This window comes from Passer montanus, unplaced genomic scaffold (genome assembly GCF_014805655.1).
Source record: "Passer montanus isolate IOZ18808 unplaced genomic scaffold, ASM1480565v1 scaffold29, whole genome shotgun sequence".
NCBI lineage: Eukaryota > Metazoa > Chordata > Aves > Passeriformes > Passeridae > Passer > Passer montanus.
In genome coordinates, this window is record NW_024367596.1 from 7,783,147 (window position 1) to 7,802,823 (window position 19,677).

Here is a 19,677-nt window from a genome sequence, read left to right on the forward strand (position 1 = left end):
CATTCACTCCAGTCTTCTTCAACATAAGATGCTGACAGTGTAGATCTTAATTTTGCCTTTTGTAATCCAGATTTTTAAAAGGTTGTGTTTAATTTGTCTCTAAACACAAGATGGCAGCATTTTATGTAGTTTAACTGCTGGACGTTGGGAAGAGCTGCAGATATTTTACCAGTACTTAAATCAGAGGTGGCAGAGGAGGCTTTTAGCAGTAGTACTAATGGAAGGGGCAAACTCATTTACATTGCAAATCTGCTCTTGGTGGAGGCATCCTGCCAGCAGGGTTTTTAGGGCTTGCAAAGCCAAGCGGGATCTATACACACAGATGTTTGAAAGAACAGTGTAATAAAGCTTAAATGCAGAAATAATAATTTCCTCAGTGACACCAGTAATATGTTTGATGTGCACATCCATAGTCAGAAGCACTCAGGTGAACCTACCAATATAGTGGATAGGTTGGGTTGGCAACATTTTTTTTTAATTTCATTGTGGAAGCTGGGCATATTTTGAAATATGCTTTGATTAATAGTTTGAGCAGTTTGCTCATAAAAAAATTTTCCATGAGCAGGTTGTGAAAAATGTAATGTGAAATATGAATTCATTTTCCTTGACCTGATGACAAAAAAGCCATTCCTAGGTAAAATGAGGTTAAACATTGGCTGGACTCATGATTCATAATCTTCAAACATTTTTGTGATATAGGAAAGCCTCAGTAAAACTGAGGTTCTAAACCAAGATCTGTGTCTCTAATAAACACAGATATCCTGACTCATATTGAACACCTTCCTTTTTCCCAACAGCCATTTATTTTGGTTTTGCATGTTGCTCCTGTCTAAAATTGTGAACAAAGAGCTAAGTAATAATCTGAGTTGGTTAGTTTATAATTTAATAAAATACTTGAGATCTACCAGTTCCATAGGCAATAAGACTCACAGAAAAAGAGAAACATGTTTTGTGACATTTTGTGGCTGGCTGGGAAAGCCCAGATGCTGGTGAAAGCCCAGCAGTGTTATGTTGCTGTGGCAGATAAACTTCAGACCCACATTCCCCTGCCTGGTTGGCATTCAATGGCCACAGCCCTGGATGTGAGGAAAAAAGTGTAGTGCCCAAGGCTTGTCACCTTAGTCACAAAGGGTTAAAAAAGAGAAATCTTTCTCTTCTCACACTTGTTATTTTGCTCAAATTGATGCTTAAAAAATACACCTCCTTTTTTCTCCTAAATATTCTAATGCAAAAGTTTCTTCAATGAATTCCAAACCTTTGTGCCTCTGGGACAGTGCAGGGTGTGGCTCATAGATGAGGATTCTTTGCCTTTAAGTAAAATAGTTGACTTTTCCTCCATCTGCCACTAAACCTTGTCAAGAAAGAATTTTGAAACACCAGCAGCCTTTGAGATCCTACTTCACACATATGTTTTTACCAGCCTGCTTCTAAAACAAGAAGTAAGAATCTTGCCACTAAATAGGTGCAAGCCTGGGACCAAATTTGACATTGTACCAGGCCAAGCAAGTGCCAAAGGGCAGAGCAAACTGCCCCTGCTCTCCAGGCAGCCCTGCTTTTCTTCTGAAGGACAAATCAAGGGGCTTGCAAAGTTTTCACCTTGTGACATTAAATTGTCCATCATCTAGGGATGTGCACTGACACCAGAAATGAAGTGAAGCATATTTCTGGTATTTTATCCCTGAGGGAAGTTACAGCCTCACTGCCACCCTCACTGGCACCTCTCCAACAGCCAAGTTCCTCAATCAGCTGCTGGCAGCAGAGAGATTGGTTTTTTCTCCTCCATCTTTACCATGTCTTCTGCTTTCCTGCAGTCGATCTAACAACCTCTGCTTCATGAAGAGCACAACATGTGAGACTCAGTCATTTCAGAGATAAAACCATTGCACACTGTAATGATTAAATACAGCCTTTATTATGGAAACACCAATAATAGAAAAATAAAGAGCATATCTTACTTCTCATAGCAAGTTATTTTTAGCAGCCATACATTATAGCAAGCTAGAAGTGATCAGCCAAGCTGTACTCAAGATGCCAATCTAATCTCCCTTCCTCTTTCAACTGAATTAACAGCTGTTTCTTAATTTGTGCGTGTCCATCAGAGAACAGAAAGGACTGAAAGATATTAAACCCTGCTTTTTAAACTCCTCAGTGACTTGTCTGTGACATCATTGTGTTTCTGGGATACCCTCATTTTGTCTTGGGTGTGCAGAGACCACAGGGGGTGATCTGGCATGGGAGCTGCAGCAGAGCACCAGGGAGCCACCAGGATGTGGGGATGTGCTCACCTCCCAGTCCCTGTGATGGCCCCACACCAGCACAAGCTTGCACAGAAGGTAAGCCTTGCTTCCCTGGTGGATGCCTCCATCATCAGTGCATCACATCACGCTGATCAGCACTCAGAGCTGGGTTGGTCTGAGCCTGCAGCTGGGGGAAGCAGTGAGCTGGGGTTGCTGAGTCACTCTGGGACCCAGCTGCAGCCCTGTCTCCTCTCACAGCAGACGAAACTGCCCTGCTGCTCCATGCTATGGCCATTATGGCCCACCTAGCGTGCAAGCAGTTTGTCAAATATCCTCCTTTTGTATGATGTTCTTTTGGGGACTTTTTGCTCAAGATACTTCCCCAGACAAGATATTTAAAAGAACAAGTCTGGCAACACCAAGAGGAATTACCCTACAGAGTCTTCCCAGTAGGAGGGAGACCTCAAAGCCACTCCATTAGATAAAAAAGTGCCAGCTAAATATATTCCTATATTCTGGCAGAAAATAAACATGGGCATCATTTATTTATTCTGCACATGGCAGCTCAGGCAGCAGCTGGGCTGTCTGATTCTAATTCAGCATTAAATCTGGAGAGGCAACGCCCCCTGCTATGCTGACACATCCCTGCTGCAGGGTGGTTGTGTTTGGGATCAGGGATGGAGGTGATGGGATGCAGGCTGGGCCACAGCTGAGAAGAAGGTTGCACTTCAAGGCTGGGATGTCCTGATGCAGTAAGGATTTCTCCAATGGATACTCTACTGCTGTAAAGCACTAACTCCATTGGATTAATTTTGCTGCATGTTGGCAGCATTTCCTGGGAGCATCCAAGCATTTCATTGGTTTGCACCACGTGCACTTCACTGGTGCCAGTTAGAGCAAGCCCAGAGTATCACTCATGTACAAATGGCAGAATGCAGCTTCATAAAAAAAATTAGCAAGAAAACAAAAAACAGCAAGAAAAAGCATAAGAACAAATAAGGTAATTCCTAATCCAAATATTGTTCAATACCAACATGTATTTCACTGTAGGAAAAAAAAAAAACCACCTATGGGGAAAAACATTATTTGTGCATCACTAGTAAAAAGGCCAATATTAACGATATTGTCACAATATTAACCACAGAATTAGCAGTCATTAGTAACTCTTTTCTGTCCTCATGCTGATATCAGACTTTTTTAAAAGATTGAATATTAACATAAAGCAAATTTTCAGAACAGAACAAGTAAATGCTGTATCCATGTCAGTAGAAGTAACACAGATCACACAATCCAGCAACCCAAAGAACACGTGAAATGGGACTCAGCTTTGACAAGGGGAAGATGTCTGATCCCTGGGCAGAACAGCTTAGGGCCAGACCACATGCTGAGTTTTTTTGGCAGCTTTTGTTAAAATGGCCACATGGAGCAGACTGGGACAGTGACATCCCTACTGCAGGAACATGCTCATTTTCAAATGGAAGGTCTTCATCCATTTACCTTTCCTCCCAGACATCTAATTTTTTAAAAAAAGGTGAATGCTTTAATTGAGTATAAAAATCTGCTTTGTAAGCAACAGATTCATAGTATTAAGTAACCCTGAGAATTAGAGGGATCTTATTAGGCCCAAGGTCTGAGTCCAGTGGCTGCTTGTCTGCTAAGGGGGAAAGGAGGAAGGGAAAATGAGCTCCATAAAGCTCACTAAGCATTATGAACAGTGCTGGAGCCCTTTTGCAAGAGAATAATTAAAATACTTACATTTTAATTTGAGTATTCAACTGAATATAGTCCAAAACATGGTGTCTGTATGCAAGGCTTGAAAGTTTGGTGTCCTTTTTCTTGTGCTACTTTACCTTATAAATGTATTCAGCTGTTCCTGAGCTCACAGCTGGTTCTGATGTTTCTCCAAGTGTAAAAGTGCTTCAAAATTGTCTTTATCTTTCTTATTTATTGGTTCATTCAGACTCAAAGGGAACATTTCTAGAGAATGTTAATTACTTCCACAGCTACATATTATACTGATTATAGAGCAGTATGGCCATGTTTCCTGCTTCACACAGACCAACATCTCTAATTAATTCATAGCATAGAAGAATTTCTTTTCTTTCTTCATTTAAATAAGTAAACTTGCAATGAAGTTTACTTTAAATAAGTAAACTTGCACTTTACTAGTGAAATACTAGTAAAATATCAAAACTATTTTTAAAATACTTAAGGGAATACCTGACATGACATAACCATCAATTTTATCCAGTGAAAATCCAGTGAAGTTTCATCACCATTAATAACTGCACAGGATTTGGGCCATTATTCATAGAAATTAAATTAACTCCCAGCATTTCCTTTTTGTTTAGATACAGATTAAACTGTTAAGGCATTTTTGCCTATGACTTCAGTCTTTCTTTTGTTTAATGAGAGCCATTCCACAGTCCTTTTCCAGGCCAAGCTTTTATTAGTAAAATTTAAGCCATTAGCCTAACTCCTTGGAGGAAGTGTGTTCTTATTGTACATTATCTTCTCTTTTGCAAATGTTTTTGTACATAATTTCTTATCATCTTGATGTAATTTGCTTCAGTGAGAAGATTGTGTGGCATGTGCACATGTGTATGTGTGTGTATGTGCACATTTCTGCACATGTAAATCTTTTGTGACAAGGAACTTTTCCTTGTTACAACGAAGAACACGAGCTGGACTTACATCTCAAAAGCAATTACTATTCTCATGCCTTCATCATTGGTTCAGCAGGAAATAGACTACAGAGTGTATCACTGTGCTTTAAAGAAACTCCAAATTATTTCCATGTGAAAATCCAGCTGCTCAGCTGTGAGCACCCTGGAGAATACTCACTTTTGGGCAGATTTGTCCAAGGCCTGTGCAAGCTTTTATTTCCCACTGAAACCTGGACCATAGAGCATCAGTGATTTCCATTTCTCAGGGACCTCATTTAGGTGCCCCAGTGGTGGTCACTTAATCCCAGGCATTTCCAGTGAATGTGGCATATTCCTGGATTAAAAGACCACCCTGTTGCCCCAGCAGAGGACATTTCTTAGGCTCAGTGTGGTCACTGTGACAAGTCCATGTCTGAACAGCACATGGGGGATTCCTGAGCTCTCACAAGACCAGGAACATACTAAGCTCCAGGGTAAGAGTCACAATTACCACCCTGTCTTTGCAAAGGGCTTAGTGGGAGAACCCCAGGAGCTTAGGAAACATAACTGTGTGTAGGACTGGTGAGAACTTGCTTGTGAGTGGAGTCACACTGACAATTCCCCTGAGATTTTGGCACACACCATGTTCTGAAAAAGCTTTCAGTGAGCTCTCACTTAGCAGGGTTGTCTGTAGCTGTGGCCCTCAGGTTTATTCACCTGAAGGTCAGGCTTACGTCTTTTGATAAATCTGAACACCATCATTAACAAACCTGATGCATTTTCTGGGAGATAGTGATACTGCTTGCTTTAAGCTATTTTTAGGAATCTGGCTTAAGTGATCTGAATGACCTTCTTTGTTGACAACAGAGAGAATTTAGGCTCCTCATTTTGGACTACATCTAAATTAGATGCTAAGAATAGCCTAAAGCAAAAGGTGTGAGTTCTCTCCCCACCTTAAAAGAACTCCTTCCAGAAACATTCATGAGCTGTAAACACACAGTGTCATCTCAATTAAAAATGTGGCAGAGAGATTGCCAGGCAGAAGCAAAAACTCCTGTGACTTCTCTGCTTGCTGCACACACTTGGAAGCATAGGGACACCTCAGATGCGTTCATATCCTCTCTGTGGCTTCCTCCTGGAGATCAGGAAGGTGGCAAACACAATGACAAACAATCCCAGGATACACAGGCACACTGCAATGGGAGCTACTCTGCCGTTTCTATCAAGAAAACATTCTTCTTCTGAAAGGAAAAGGAGATCAGAGAATGTTACAGCAGAACACCATACTCCTAAACTGTACATCTCTATTCCAGTAAAGTTGGCAAATACAAGTCAGAAGTTCTCAAAACCTTGCTTTCTTTTTATTTTTTTCCTTTCTTTTTCCTGAGCTATAGTTACAACACTTCTATCTGTGATGAGCCTTATCTCAAGAAAACCATCCTTGCCCCTTCTGCTGTAGCTCTGTGCTTCCCTGGAGAATGACTCTTCTCCCTCACATCTGCAGGAATTGTTTCACCACTCAGCACACACACAGCAGGGGCTTTCTTCCCAAAACCAGATGGGGAGCAACACAATACAAAGTGCCAGCCTGAAAATGAAGAGCAGGACATCCTGCAAGGTCAAAAACTGCTCCTGTGTGACTTCTGATTGTCTCTTCCCAGTGAAGAGGATCAGGCCAGGGACAGAAGCCCATAGTCCAGCACATCACAAGTGCAGTAGGGATTCTTGTTAAGTCAGTGTTTTCTAAGAAAAATCAAATTCTAATTTTCTCTCTGTTTACAAATTCAGAGTATTTGTAGATAATGGTGGCTAACTCAGAACACTCAGAGATTAGAAAGGCAGAAGCCTTGGACATAGTCCAGGGAGTTGCTTTAGCAGTACCTTTGCAATTCCGTTGTACATATGATGATATCAGACACAAATCATATCTTTGAAGGACCATCCAAAGATATCACTCCAAACATACCTCTTAGCTACAGCGAGGGCAAATTCTGGCTCCCTCAGCCAGTTCCTACCCAAATGAATATTCAGATCATCCTCTGATGATCTTATTACTTTAAAGTGAACTTCTAGACTGAAGTAAATTGGCAGCTTTCCTATGGAGAGACTGCACCATGTGGGCCACTGACAGAAATGGAAAATTTACCCAGTTACAATGGCAGGATCAGCCTCAAATTCAAAATAAAAGTGTAGTCCTGGGAGTGAAGGCAATGTCTGGGAATGACCACTAATGTGTTATCCCAGAATTGGATCAGACCTGCATCTCCAGTCAGATCTACAGGAATGATCTTCCTGCTCCAGGGAAAGACACACCTCTGTCATGCTGTTGTGAGTGACAACTGCAGAGCAAACTGTTCTCTAAGCAGGGCAGCGTGGTCAGCTAAACCCCACAGCTAAACTCCACAGCACATCCCAGTTCAGCAGCAAATCCAGTTTGTAGTAGGATACAAGGGAGATCTGACACCCTGTGCCCCCTCACGCCCTGGGACTGTTCTGAGGCAGGATTTGATAGTGCTTGGAGATAAAAACCTGGACTTCTATTCCATGACTGTGCTGGCACAGGTTGTAGCTTGGCTTGGGCTTTTCCCCCATGGGAATTTTGCACTGTCAGTGGGCAATGAGCCCAGGGAACATGTGGAGTCCATGACATCACATCACAGCTCCAGAGCCTCCACATGGTTCTTCCCAAAGTCTCATCCTCTTCTGCTCTAATCCAGATGGTGATGCAATGCCACAAAGCCAGCGGCATGAGCATTCTATTAGAGGTTGCCTTTTAAAAGCTCTGTCTGGTTAATGTAACCTGCTGTTAAATGAGCTGAAAAGTATTTCCATCTAAGTGTTGTAAAAGCCAGAGATGTTTGAATTGGCCATTTTGCTTTGATGAAACATTGGGAATGAAGCAATGAACTCTATAAATTGTTTCTGATACAATTTCTGTTTGAGATTTCTAGACTCAAACAGATCAAGCTATTGATACAACACTGCTGTAATCTCTACAAAACTGTAAGGAACTTGAAACCAGTGACCATTAATATTTTCTTTTTCTTCTCCATTTAAAGATAAGCAAATCAGGAGCAACAGAAGTGAAACTATCAGTCGTGAGACACCCGAGGGGAGAAGGCTGCTGATGTTTAGTCATTCCTTCACTGGGGATTTTCTCTTTCAGAATCTGCACACGCAGCCAATACACAACAGTTTCATGACTGTTTTATAGCCACAGGGGAATTATTTCAGAGGTGGGAGCTGCTTTCTCAGCTCTCTGATTAAAACTAATTTAAATTTGTATGTGGTATTGACTAGCAGAGATTAGTCTGACTTGGAGTGAGAGGGAGAAACAGGGCATCCTTCCAGCTGAGTCTCTCCTAGAAGTGAGACTATACCTAATCCCATAAGTAATATTTGGATTCATTGTACATATTTGAATGGGAATGCAGGGACCAGATGGGATCCCATGGGTTCTTCTAGCTCATTGTTATCCCATGAAAAAAATTTACAGAGAATGAGAGCATAGATGGGATTCTCAGTGTGGAGAAGGACCATGTCTTTAAAAAGTCCCAAATGTTGTTTCCCATCATATTCCTTTTAGAATGGAAAAAGGTAACAAAAATGGTGACCTAACAAAAGAAGAATTGGTCAGAGAGCCAAACTGAGTCTAAAGACAGATCTAAATTAAAAAGAATACAGGGGCAGTATTTTGTAAGCATGCAGAAAAACAAGTGGCAGAATAGAAAATATCTTATTGCTGAATCTGAAGGGCTGGAGAGCTGTTCAGCCCCTCTGTGCACCTGAGTTCTTGTATGGAAATCCCTGAGAGGACACCACAGAAATGAGAAAATGGACAACTTGAAAGAGACCACAAGGTCCCACTGAGTCCCCCTATCTGGTCTTTGTCTTCTACTGTGATACCTGATTGCCTCTTTGTAGCACTTCTCCAAGAAAAGACAAACTGAAGACATGAGCATCATGTTTCATTCTGAAGCTGGGAGTGGGCCAGTTGTGCCCCTCCTCAGGAGCACATTTCATCATTTCTAGACACAGCTGCTCTGAAAATATCATCCTGCATTCACAATTATCCTTTATCAACTGACAGTTTTGCTGCTGCAGCTGTGGGACAATGTGAGTATCAGGAGCCTTTTAGAATAGCTAAAATCTGGCTATACTGAGAACAGTGACTTGGAAATGAACTTTGGGGTTTGGGCAGTGCACTGGTGGTGAACACACCTCTGCTTGTTCAGGGAGAAAATTCATGAAGAAGAAAATTGTGTCTCTAGAGCTGAACAGTTTTAATGAGAAGGTGAAACAGAAGGTATTGAATGCAGGGGGAAAAGATATTTTTCCATCCTCCATAGGTATTAGCACTATGTTGGAAATTACTCAGGAGAAGTTGAGAAAACAGCAGTGGGATGTGTATGGGTATAATTTAGCAGATCACATCCATCAGGCCACCAGAGTGCTGTAGATCTGGGAAGGGTGGAAGAGTATCCTTCTACTCACCTTTTCCAAACTGGTCACCCACAATGTCAAACGCCTGCAGCTGCATGTGAACAAAGAGGATCTGGAAGTTCTTCTCCAAGGGGAAGGTTTGCCTGCTGGCACACTTAAAGGAATTCCCCAGCTTTGTTGTGAACAGCTTCTCATTTAGGGCTGCATAGTAAAGCATACCTGGAGGCCAGAGAGAGACAGATGAGAATCCACACTGACTACATTGGAACCAACATCTTCCCGAGGTAAAATGGTCCCAGAGGTGACTAAAGCATGGACACTTTCTCCATAACCTATCACTTCTTCTTCTTACACTTTAAATGAGTGCTTTAATTATCAATGGGCAACTCAGCTGAGCTTAGGTCTGAAAAAGTGGCTAAAATTTCAGATGCTTCTTGAAATCACATTTTAACAAATTGAGTCTGCAGGAGGAGGTTAGAATTCTCACAGGAGAGGGCAAGGTTTGAAGTAATCTCCATTCTGAAAGAGTGGGGCAGGGAAAGCTTTTGAGATCAAAAAGAAAATGCAGTAATAGTGATGTAATTGCAGTCACTGAAAGCTTGATAAAACACATATTTGCAAAATCCAGTGTTTTAAAGATCAGAATGCCTATCCCACACCCAGAACAGTTTGGTATTAAATTAAGACAGGGTAAAATCACTGACCTTCAGAAGAGAACTGTATTCTGCTCTCAATTTTAGTCACAGAGTAACTTGAAGCTTGCTGCAAAAGAAGATAGTATCTTTATTCATAATACATGCTCATACTTGCAGGGGAAAGAAACACAGCTTACCTCAGCAAAATGGTCATAAAGAATTTTTCCTAAAGGAACACTTTGTAAAGCATCACCGTTGAGACCCAAGAACCAATTCTCTTGGATGTGTTTTTCTTTTCCGAATCCCAGCTGCATCACCAGTCCTGTTCAGTTCAATGAACCTGGGCCATGCAGGTTTGATTTTACACAAACTGCTCAAGATGGGCACTCATCAGATACTTGTGATAACCAATAGTAGGAAGATTGCTGACATGGAAAGCACCTGGCACAACAGCACAGACCAAAATTTCCAGCCAGCTGTCCTGCCCGCATGTGCCCTGATGCCCTGGTGCAGCCTGGACACTGCTCTCCCCTGGAGTGCCACAGGGTGAGAGCCAGCCCTGGCAGCTTCTCCCTGGTAGCAGTGCTGGAGTAAAATGTGATGCCTCATGCAGCAGCCCTGCTAAATTCCTGCTGTGGACACACAGGGATTCATGAGTGCAGCTGGTGGGTAAATGGCATGAATATCTCCTGTGCACCTGTAGGATGGAGTGGGAAAATTGAAGAAAGAAATGCACCAGAGAAGAGGTTCTCAGCATCATTCCAACTTAAATACATAAATATGACCATTTTTGGGTGGCAGTGCTTTGTTCTGTTTGGCCACAGTTAAAAACTTTGCTTGGGGAAAACACCTGCTCCTACTTCACATCTTGTGGGTTGGTTACACAACTTCCTTTTTTCAAGCCCTTTGCAGAGGCCACTGGAGTGGCGAGCGCTGAACCAGCCCCTCTCCTCTGCCACCCCAGCCCCGGGGCTCGAGCCAGCTCCTCTCCCACAGGGACAGCCACAAGTGCCACTGCTGGAGCACTCCTGTTCGAAGCACTGAGAGAGGCTGTGGGGACCAAACACAAAAAGCCAGCAGCAAACTGTTTTCTTATTAACTTGAATTTCAAAGCAGTCCAAGCTGAGCCCTGCTACGCTCTTGAGGCTTATCTTTAAGTGGAGGGTGCATTGTCTAATGCTGTGCCAAAAACCACCTTTTTCAGGGCAAGGCAGGTCAAGCACCTCCTAAAGGTTCACATCACTCTCCTTAGCACTGCTGCAACCTGGGGGCTTTCGTGGGTACTTGAATCCCCAGCCTTTCCCTAAGGATTCTTGTAACACCAAAAATGCTCCTCTTGTTGCAGGAAGCACACATTTAAAGCAAACACTCAGAGTCTGAATTGATCCGTTGTTTTGAAAGAGCTCCTTAAATTTTTACCTTAATTTTCCTCTGTAGCTCTTAGAAAACTTTTAGCCATAAGCTAAAATAAAGATGAGTACTAATCAAAATATTTTTTTCTGTTCAAGAATTAATGAAACGTGTGGTATAATTTGCTGTTCTCTCTTGGACTTTCTATGAAAATGACTGATTAACCATTTGTACTTTTCTTAATTGTCTCTAATTTGAGCTTGGAATCAGGCAGCAAGACTGATATTTAGCTTGATTAATTGAAGGACACAGATCAGCAGTGATGGCCAGATGCAGCTCTCAGCTGGAGCTCCAGGCCATGGCCTTGATGTTCATTACACCTGCCAGAGCTTGATGGGATCCAGCCTGTGCCGTGTTCCTGCCCATTCCTCCCTGTCCATTAATGACTTTATACACAGTTAGTGTTATAGAGTAGTATACAGTATAGTGTTAGTTCTGTTTTACCTCTGCTGGCATCATCACCCAGCCCTTACAGCTTTCAGGTAAATAGTGCTGCCTCCCAAAATGTGATTTAGCAAGAGGATGGCTGCAGTCAGGGATTTTCTCCTGGGCTTGTAAAAGCTGCAGCACTCTTGGTAGCTTTTGTTAAAGCCACACCTACATGTGATGTGGCCCCAGTGGGGAACATGGAATTAATAGACACAATGTCAAAACCAAAGCTCAGTTTCCCACTGTGTAAGCAGGATCTCTCATCTTGCCCAAGTTTCTGTGTGTGTTCATAGGTCTCCCTGGTTTGGTGCATTTTAAGGCCACTTATCTACAATTTTGCTGTTGCAGTTCACTTGTTTGGAATTTTCCACTCAGAAATTAGATGCAATTAGACTCCTTCAGCTGTGGATGTGTCATGGCTCCCGGGCACTTAAATCTGCACAGGCTGTCCTTTGAATTTGACAGCCCCAGGTGGTTTTTATGAGATGCAAATGGCTGAGAGCAACTTGACAGTGAGAGTCAGAGCTCCCAGCACACCTTGTTCTGCACACACACTCCAGTCCCAAACCCTTCTCTCTGCACCATTCCAATGCAAACAGCAGATCTGACCTCCCCTCCCATGAGACTTTTACCTATGTAAAAAAGAGACTCAGATTTTGCTTGGTTATTCCTGGACTTTGTGTTTCTTGAGGGGCAGCTTTAACACTGCTCTCTGGCACTTTCTGTCAGAGGATGGCAGAGTACTGTGCTTACCCTTCCCTTCCAAATGGAAAGTTCAGACAGACCTGATTTAACATGAAGTCAGTTGTACTGCAAGCATGACATTGCACCAGACAGCCTCCAGAGGTATTTTCCAATCTAAATTAATTAAACCATGGTTCTGTGGTTCTAGCCCTTTGGGAAGAACAGGAGAAACCATGTCTTATATTCAGATGGAAAACAAGCACAGAGATAGATAAAATGCTTTTCCCACAGCTCAAGCTGGATCAAAGGCAGCTTTGCTTTGTTCTTGCTTTCCAGTCCCAAAGATTCCTTCCCTGTAAATGCAACAGTTACCTTTACAAAGGTGATGTTTACAAATCCTCCACTAAAAGTTAAGCTCAGCTCAGACTGCACCATCCCACAGCTCCCAGATATCTTTGTCGCATTTGGGTTAACAGTCACATATTCCATCTGCTCCTGGAGAGAAAAGAGACATTGCAGGACTGCTGATGAATGAAAGCAAACATGCAGAGATTTAATAACTTCAAAACATGCAGAGATTTGCCCTTTTTATGCCCCCAGACACGCTCTGCATGGCTGAATGAACGTGCTAGTGCTGGTGGCAGCCTAACTTCTACCTGCCAGGGTTGTTCCCCACTTATTAACCAGCACTGGTGGTTGTCTGACACATCACTGAGCTGTTCCATTGCATTAAGCTGGCAGAAAATATTTGGTTTCTGTTCATTCAGTGAACTGATATGATTCAGGCAGAGTCAGGTGAGTATGAGTGGTAATTCACAGAGAGGGAGTACCTTATGTTATTATCAACATCTCACTATGGTCTGGTGAGGTTGGGAATCCTGCTCCCTTCCTGGCTTCTGCCAGGACAAGGGATGAAAATTGCCTTTACCAATATTAGTCACTTCCTATGCTAGAAATATTCAGACATAAAACATGAGTATTTGTATTTGTAACAGGGATGGCATAAGAACTCCAGAGCCTGAGGATGTGGCTCCATATGGTGTATTAATGGAGGCAACAAAACCTTAACCCTGAGGCACACAATTGCCATGTAAGGTTGTATGGCATCTTTTGCTGAATCATTCTCAGTGGTTCACTTCTAGGAGAGAGGAGCAGTTCTTCAGGACCTGGCAGTTCCCACAATCCTAAAACGTCCATACATCAGCATCAGGACAGCCCACCTCTAAATCCCAGTCTGTGAACCGGCAATTGCTGCTTTCCTTACAACTCACAATGTCAAGCTCTTACCTGAAGTCAGTTCAGATTTTAACTAACCTCCCATTGTGGGAAGCACAAATCACCCTGCAGGCTGATCCCCTGCCCCAGCATTGCTCCCACACAAATATCACTGAAGTAAGAAAGCACCTTTACATCCCCTTGGCATCATCATCACATAGGCCAGCAGGGATGCTGTGGCACATGAGGGGCCTTAGACTGGAAGCAAACCACTTATTTTGATCATAGAAGCTAATTCTGAAAATGGCTCGGAAAGAGGAAGAATGAACTCCAGCTAATGAATGAAGTCACTACAAAGCTCAGCTTCCACCTCACCTGTTGTGTGTTTCGGCCCATCAGCTGCAGACCCATGACGGCTTTGACGCAGGTCCCGTTGCCGTCAGAAACGGTGTAGGTGCCTGTGGGGATGGCAGAGGGCTGTGGGGTGGGAGGGGGTCTCACTGTGCTGGCAGGGGATGTGGGGGCTGTTTGTGTCCCTGCGTGGGTGCCTGTGGTGTTGGTCAGGGCCGTGGCTGTTGGAGCTCCGGTGGCTGTTGTTTGTCTCCGTGACCGCGTGCTGGGCCCCGCCGAGGCGCTGGTGGCACCTGCCCCCTGGGTACTGCCTGTGTCGTGCTTCAGGGAGGTGTTGGTGGCCACTGCTGCAGTTCCTGTGGTCACACGTGGTCCCTTGCCATGGCTGGTGGAGGACACAGGGGGAGTGGTCGTGTTCTTGACCGCGGCTGTAAGTGAGGGCATGGCCGGGCTCGTGGCCTGGCCGGGGCTGTCTGCAGGGGCTGTGGTGCCTGCTCCTGCCCGGGCTGCCGTGTGCTGGCCTGCAGCTGATGTGGCCTGCAGCTGCTCCGGTGTCTGCTCAGCCGTTCTGTGGCCCATGGGTGTTGTTTGAAGAGAGCCTGTGCTGGTAAAATGAACTGTGGTGCTTTGATGGGGTGAAGAATGATAAAGGGAAAGTGGCTGAGCAGAAGCAGCCATTTGATGGAAGGATGTGGTTTCTGGAGACAGTTCGACCCCCAGGGCCACTTCAGCAAAGCAGGAAGAAAATGCTGCAAAGAAACTAAAGTCAGTAGTCTAGAAACATTTACATTTCACTTTTATGTTGATAACCACAACATACCTGCACTTTGTTATCAAATGGGTGATACAATTTCACTCTTCATTTGGCTCCAGCCATGATAGGAGAGTGAAGGCAGACACCCTGTAGGACTATCCACACCTGGGCACCACTCCCTAAGCTTCACACTTCTGAGCACTCCCGTTCCAGGGGAGCACACTGGCTCCCAGCTCTCCACACACTGAGGAACCAGACCTTGCACAATCCCCAGGAAGCACAAGAATTCCCTGCAGGCAGTAGTTCAGCAGGATTTGCTGGAAACAAATTGTTGAGGTCTAAGGAAGATGAAGTGGGTGTTGGTTTCTTACCAACAAAGTGTAGGGAATGGGGATGTGTCCATGTGTGGGAAGGAAGTGAGGCAGTGCCATGGTCTTACAGTGATTCACAAGTCTGGGAACAGGGAAATTCATGGTATTAATTTTGTTGTAGCCATGTCAGCTTGAACCCTGGAGTTCTTCCTCCTGGAAGAACCCAAAGAAAGGCCATCCCTCTAAGTGATGGATTTTCAGAATGAGAATAAAAATTCAGGGTGCAGCATCCAGGGAAATTTTGGACCATATCAGGAAATAGTTTCAGCACCAAAATTATGCTTCTACCTAATAACATTTACAAAAATATGTCCCTTGCAGAAGTGAAAAAAAAAAAATCTGGCTGCTAAATGTAAATACAGAAGGGAACAAGAAGTGGGAAAGTACATCGTAGAATATTTGAATGTCCCAACTCTTCTGCTTAAGTCTTTGTGAGTGTGCAACAAGACTCTGGAAAGACATGGTCAAGTTAAAGAAATAAATCACTGATGTATGCGAATTCTTTGATGTACATGAAGGTATAGGTAGTTAAATTCTTTACTGTCTAAATTAGTGGGAGGACAGAGATAAATTCTCCAGTTTGGAGACAGAAGGGACCCTAAAGTCCAAGACAGCTCATATTGCCAGCAGTACAGCTCCACAGAGAATGCCTCAACATGTCTGAGGCATGTACACTGTACATTCACTGTACACTGGTTCTTTCAAAGAAATTTCCCATGAATCAGTGTCAAAGTTGATGGCAGGCAGGCTGCTGAGATTAGAATTTTAGGATAGATTAATGCCAGAGGCACATTTAGAGTGAAAATGGCTGAAATCTCACAAGTTCTTCCATTTATTCATTTATTTATTGTCACTCATCAAGAACAGAGATCTTCAATAATAGCTGAATTCACAAAATCTAACAGTTTTCAGATACATATAAACTAAGTAAAAATAATAAAACTTACTGGGTTTTGAATCAAATTCAAGATAAAAATAAAAGAAAAAGAGCAGATGCACAGATCTTAACCCTTAGCACAACTTTCCTTTAAAAATGGCTATGCTGGAGAAGAGCAGAAATGCAGATGTAAATACTCCATACTCCTAAAATTGCCTGGGTCTCACTCTGAGCTGTACAGAACACACCTGACTGCCACTTTAGGTGTTACCATCAAAATGCAACTTGAGACAGTTGAAAAACCTCAAAAATATTGTGTTTTTTCTCAAAATGAACCTAAAAATGCATAATCCATATGATACTTTAGTTAATTTTCTCTCTTTTCCCTATGCTTTGCCACAGCTGATGCAGAGCTGTTAATCAGATGACTGATCTCCTTCTGTGGGGCCAGGGGAAAGCCAGAGCAGTTACCATGCACCAGTTATGGGTAGCTGCATCCAAGTGTATCAGCATGATAAAAACAAGAAAGAAGAAGTTGCAGTTTTCACTCGTTCTTCCCTCTAAAACTGTGAAACAATCCATGTTTAAATTTACACGAGTCCTAAATTGTCTGTGGGTCTTCATTTTCAGTTCACACATTGGTTTTGATTACTGACCAGGTAACACAGATGTAGCAAGAAATATTATTGAAGTGACATTAGAATGCCACCCACAGCTTTTAAATAAAACTCCTCAAAAGGTCATTTCAACCCAAGTATTTTTCATTACTCAGCTGGACAGGGTGACCTGAGGGATAAAGCCAGAAATGTCTTTGGAACCCGTGGCTCTTGCTCACTGGGTGACTACCAGACTGTTCCTCCAAGCATTTTGGGGCTTCTGCCAGTGCATGATGGCCACACTGCTAAATCCATTGCTTGGTCTTCCCAAAAGGCATTTGGCCACATCAGCTCCCAGGGATGGGCAGGGATCCCTCTCCAGCTGCACCCATGGGCACTGGCTGTGTTTGGGTGGCTGCTGGAGGTGGCTTGGTGGCCCTGCTGTGTGAAGGGGCAGGTGGGCCCATGGGGTCCCTGACCTGCCCTCCAGCTGAGGCTTGGAAGCTTCTCTGTCTCCTTAGCATGGCCATGTTCCTCTCTGGGAACCTGGCACCACTCAGAAAGCAGCTGTGAGTACAAACCCCCCAGCACAGCCTTTTGTGGCTCTGCCAGCAGAACAGGCCACAGAAACATGAGGAGTAGCAACACTGCACACCCCCAGTAGTTTCCTTTTTTTTTTTCCTCCTATAAAGCCAACGCAAAACTTTATACAAGCAACATTTTGCTTGAGGGCTGCAAGTGCCCTGGGGTGCAAGCAGCTGCAGTCCCCTTGTATCACTTCAGCACCAAAATTGTGTGTAACAGATGCTGAGGGCTGTGTGAGAGCCCTGACAGCCTCCTTGCAATGCTCCAGAGCAAAACTCCCAGAAATGGACCAGCACAGTTCTCAAAAATCACTGTTCCCAGTCTGGGCCTGGAGATCCCTTTTTCATGCTTGGGGACAAGTTTTGGTCACCAGGATCATCACTGCTCTGCTCCCAGGTGTTATGGTGGGAAGCTGAGTGCTCCGTGCCATGGCCTGGCTGTGCCATTTCTCAGCCTGTGCTGGGGTGTGTGATAGAAACTCCTACTGAGGATTTTTTTCCCCTTTTCATCTAACCACACTCATCTGTTCAGTTGCCCAGCAGTTTTCTTCTGCACTAATTATATTTCATTCCCTGTCTGAGAGAAAGACTTGACTTTGTGACATTAATAAAACATCACAACAAATTATTAAAGGAAAGATCAAAATCAGGTAAAGAACAGAGGAAACAAGTACTTTCTGTTAAAAAGTGATTGCTGACCACTGAATTATTAGTGTTGCTACCCAGTCTGATCTTGCTCTCCCTTTCATCTCTATGTTTTGGGGCTATTTCAGCAGACTTTGGCTATGAAGCAGGCATGGGAAAGCAGAGAGATACAGCAGGAACTGCTTGTGGTTAAGTCCCTGGGCACTTTCCTTGCTCATGGACTGGGAGGGGGACAGGGTTTTCTTTGTGTGATCCCCATGTGCCGATGGCAAAACACACCCAACAGCAACCTCAAACCCTTGGCCATTCCACAGATTAAATCACATTTTGTCCTCTTCACCAGTCAAATTCGGTGCTCCTGCAGGTGTTGAGCAGTGACTGGAAGATGTCCTTTGTGTGTATCCCCAGATTTTCACAGAGCAGCATTAAGGATCAGATGGTGACTCTGATGGGTTTGTCACTGAGAGAAACCCCAGCCTGTCTTCTCCAAGAGAGAAGCCCCAGCCTGTCTTCTCCAAGACCCTGCCTCACTCCTGCTTTCCTAACCTGCTCTGCATCTCGCAATGCAGATAAATTAATGACTCGAGCACTGCTTCCTTAGTTTTTTCTTTCCTGCTTGTCTCACTCAGGATTTTCAGTTAGATCTGCAGATCTGGAAATTATTTTTAATTATGAAAAGCAAAGCCAAAAAAGTCTGCTTCTAACAAGGCTTTGAACTGACTCCTTCACACAGAGTTTATGCCACCCCAAGAGTTCAAGGGAAAATAGAGAAGAAAACATCAAAAACGAAGTGTATCCCACCACAGAGTTTGATACTCTAAGTGTATCAAACTGAGGGCATACCAGCTGCAAAGAACAGCAGGTATGGTGATTTCTTAGCAGTGGCACTTTACTGTAAGCCCCCTTAGTGTTAGCAACAAAACCATCCACAGCTTTGACTCTGTTGGGTGCTGTCCTGACTGCAGGGAAACCAAAGTGACATAATGTCCCGTTTTTCAGGTAGAAATGATGCTGTTACTCACCACAGGCGAGGGTCAGCGAGATGAGCTGCCGGGCGCTCCTCCCCATGGCCAGCACGGCTGCGGGCTCTCCTGAGCGGCGCTGCTTCCCCCGGGAGCCCGAGCTTTCCTAACTCTGAAAAGTTTCACTCGGTGCAGGGAGTGCTCAGTCACATGGCTGGGAAGGAGGTGGAGAGAGAGGGGCAGAGCGATGCCTCTCGCCTGTAAACTCACGCAGAAGGAAATAAATGATGGTTAGGAAAGAAAGTGAAAAGAGAAATGACTGCTGGGCTGACTGGGAGGAGAGCTGGGGCTCTGCAAGGCCAGGGAAAGCTTCGTGCATCTCCCTCATGTCTGAGAACCTGGTGCCCAGTGTCCCCGCACAGGTTACAGCCTGTAAATCAGTGCCTCCCCTGTGTTCTTTAGAAAATACTCTATTTAAGGCCAAACTCCATCTTTTTTGTTAAGGCACGGAAGGGAATTGTGTGACCATCTCAACAGAGCACTGCTGAAAGTAAGACAGGGCTAAGCAGAGCCCCAGATGGGCTCTTGCCCCATGGGGCCATCCTTTGCTGCCTGGATTTTTTGTTAAAGCACAGAAGGGAGATGTGTAACCATCTCCACAGAGCACCTGCTGAAAGTAAGACAGGGCTGAGCAGAGCCCCAGATGGGCTCTTGCCCCATGGGGCCATCCTTTGCTGCCTGGCCCCATGCTGCTCCCAGGCCTGCTCCAGCCAAGGTGGATGGACAGGGGGTCACTGTTAGTGCTGCATCCAAACACCCCTGCCAGACAAAGGGCTCCT

At 44.1% G+C, this 19,677-nt stretch overlaps 1 protein-coding gene across 2 annotated transcripts; it reads right to left on the bottom strand.

The window, feature by feature from the left end:
- Positions 1–1,890: 1,890 nt before the first annotated feature.
- LAMP3 (lysosomal associated membrane protein 3) lies at positions 1,891–19,346 on the bottom strand. 2 transcript variants are annotated; one of them, XM_039713786.1, is made up of 6 exons: positions 18,899–19,346; positions 14,074–14,798; positions 12,856–12,972; positions 10,030–10,087; positions 9,377–9,544; positions 1,891–6,123 (listed from the first exon to the last, which is right to left on the bottom strand). In XM_039713786.1, exons 1-6 carry the CDS (start codon positions 18,942–18,944, stop codon positions 5,984–5,986), a joined length of 1,254 nt encoding a protein of 417 aa, XP_039569720.1. In that variant the 5' UTR covers positions 18,945–19,346; the 3' UTR covers positions 1,891–5,983. The 2 variants fall into 2 exon arrangements, with proteins under 2 accessions (XP_039569720.1, XP_039569719.1); XM_039713785.1 differs by having other exon boundaries at positions 12,856–12,978; positions 18,899–19,343.
- Positions 19,347–19,677: the final 331 nt, after the last annotated feature.

Excerpts from the sequence above, each read along its gene's own strand:
- LAMP3 (XM_039713785.1), bottom strand. The coding sequence starts at position 18,944 with ATGGGGAGGAGCGCCCGGCAGCTCATCTCGCTGACCCTCGCCTGTG. Across the intron at positions 14,799-18,898 it reads CTCGCTGACCCTCGCCTGTG|CATTTTCTTCCTGCTTTGCT; the intron begins GTGAGTAACAGC and ends GTTTCTTTGCAG. Across the intron at positions 12,979-14,073 it reads TGGGCCGAAACACACAACAG|GAGCAGATGGAATATGTGAC; the intron begins GTGAGGTGGAAG and ends TTTTCTCTCCAG.